This window comes from Penaeus monodon, chromosome 22, assembly GCF_015228065.2.
Source record: "Penaeus monodon isolate SGIC_2016 chromosome 22, NSTDA_Pmon_1, whole genome shotgun sequence".
Taxonomy (NCBI): Eukaryota; Metazoa; Arthropoda; class Malacostraca; order Decapoda; family Penaeidae; genus Penaeus; species Penaeus monodon.
Window position 1 is genome coordinate 28,415,643 of NC_051407.1, and position 784 is coordinate 28,416,426.

A 784-nucleotide genomic window follows, 5' to 3' on the forward strand; every position below is an offset into this window, starting at 1 on the left:
TATACATATTTACCTGTTCGGATGAAAAGCAAACTGAAATCTGCGTTTCATTTGATTGCAAACTGGGCATTGGGGGGACGTGGGGCAGCAAAAACGACCAATTCCCACACAGGGTAATCTTTCTCTTTGTCAGAAGTTCCCTCTCTTTTCCCCCAAATTAAACCCCAAAAAACAAAAGGTATAGATATAACTAGTAATAAAAATAATTATTAGTCACTTCCCTAATTCATGTAACCTATTCCTGCACAAGTATATTTTAATTTCTAAATAATTAATTCATCAAACAAGAGTAATGTTCCACTAAGCATGAGTTACCTGCACTGCTCCCAACACAACAATAACAGTAGAACAGTCATCAGAAGCAAAGATCTTTGGCTTAAAATGAGACTGTACCTCATCATTTTCTTCTTTACTTGTTTCTGTATTGTGCTGTTGAAAATGTCTGAAAGCTGTGAAAATAGCATGCAGACGTCCTTCTGTAATAACAATGAAAAATTATAAGAATTGATCACATAAAGTAACTCATCAATCTATTTACATATCCATTTATCAGTCTTTCTACAACTCCAAATGTTCCTCTATCTAAGACACCCAATGCTTTCTTTATCCACCTATCTACAGTTCTATTTATCAATTCCTATATCAAGTCTTATATTATCAATATTTCTATTTACTGGGCAGCTAATTCATTTAGATCATGCTATTTAAATACATTTATTTATATCTGTATGCCATTTATCCAACTATCAATAAATACTTTTAACTGAGAATCTTACTATTCTGA

The 784-nt window shown here is 32.5% G+C and overlaps 2 protein-coding genes across 2 annotated transcripts in view; both read right to left on the reverse strand.

The window, feature by feature from the left end:
• Positions 1 to 72, reverse strand: part of LOC119587082 — a 28,291-nt gene extending 28,219 nt beyond the window's left edge. The window contains exon 1 of the mRNA XM_037935833.1: positions 14 to 72. Coding sequence (XP_037791761.1) covers positions 14 to 51 — 38 coding nt within the window. The 5' untranslated portion in view covers positions 52 to 72. The remainder of the gene's footprint in view (positions 1 to 13) is intronic.
• A 228-nt stretch (positions 73 to 300) lies between these two features.
• Positions 301 to 784, reverse strand: part of LOC119587409 — a 3,334-nt gene continuing 2,850 nt past the window's right edge. Inside the window, exon 4 of the mRNA XM_037936148.1 lies at positions 301 to 476. Coding sequence (XP_037792076.1) covers positions 301 to 476 — 176 coding nt within the window. The remainder of the gene's footprint in view (positions 477 to 784) is intronic.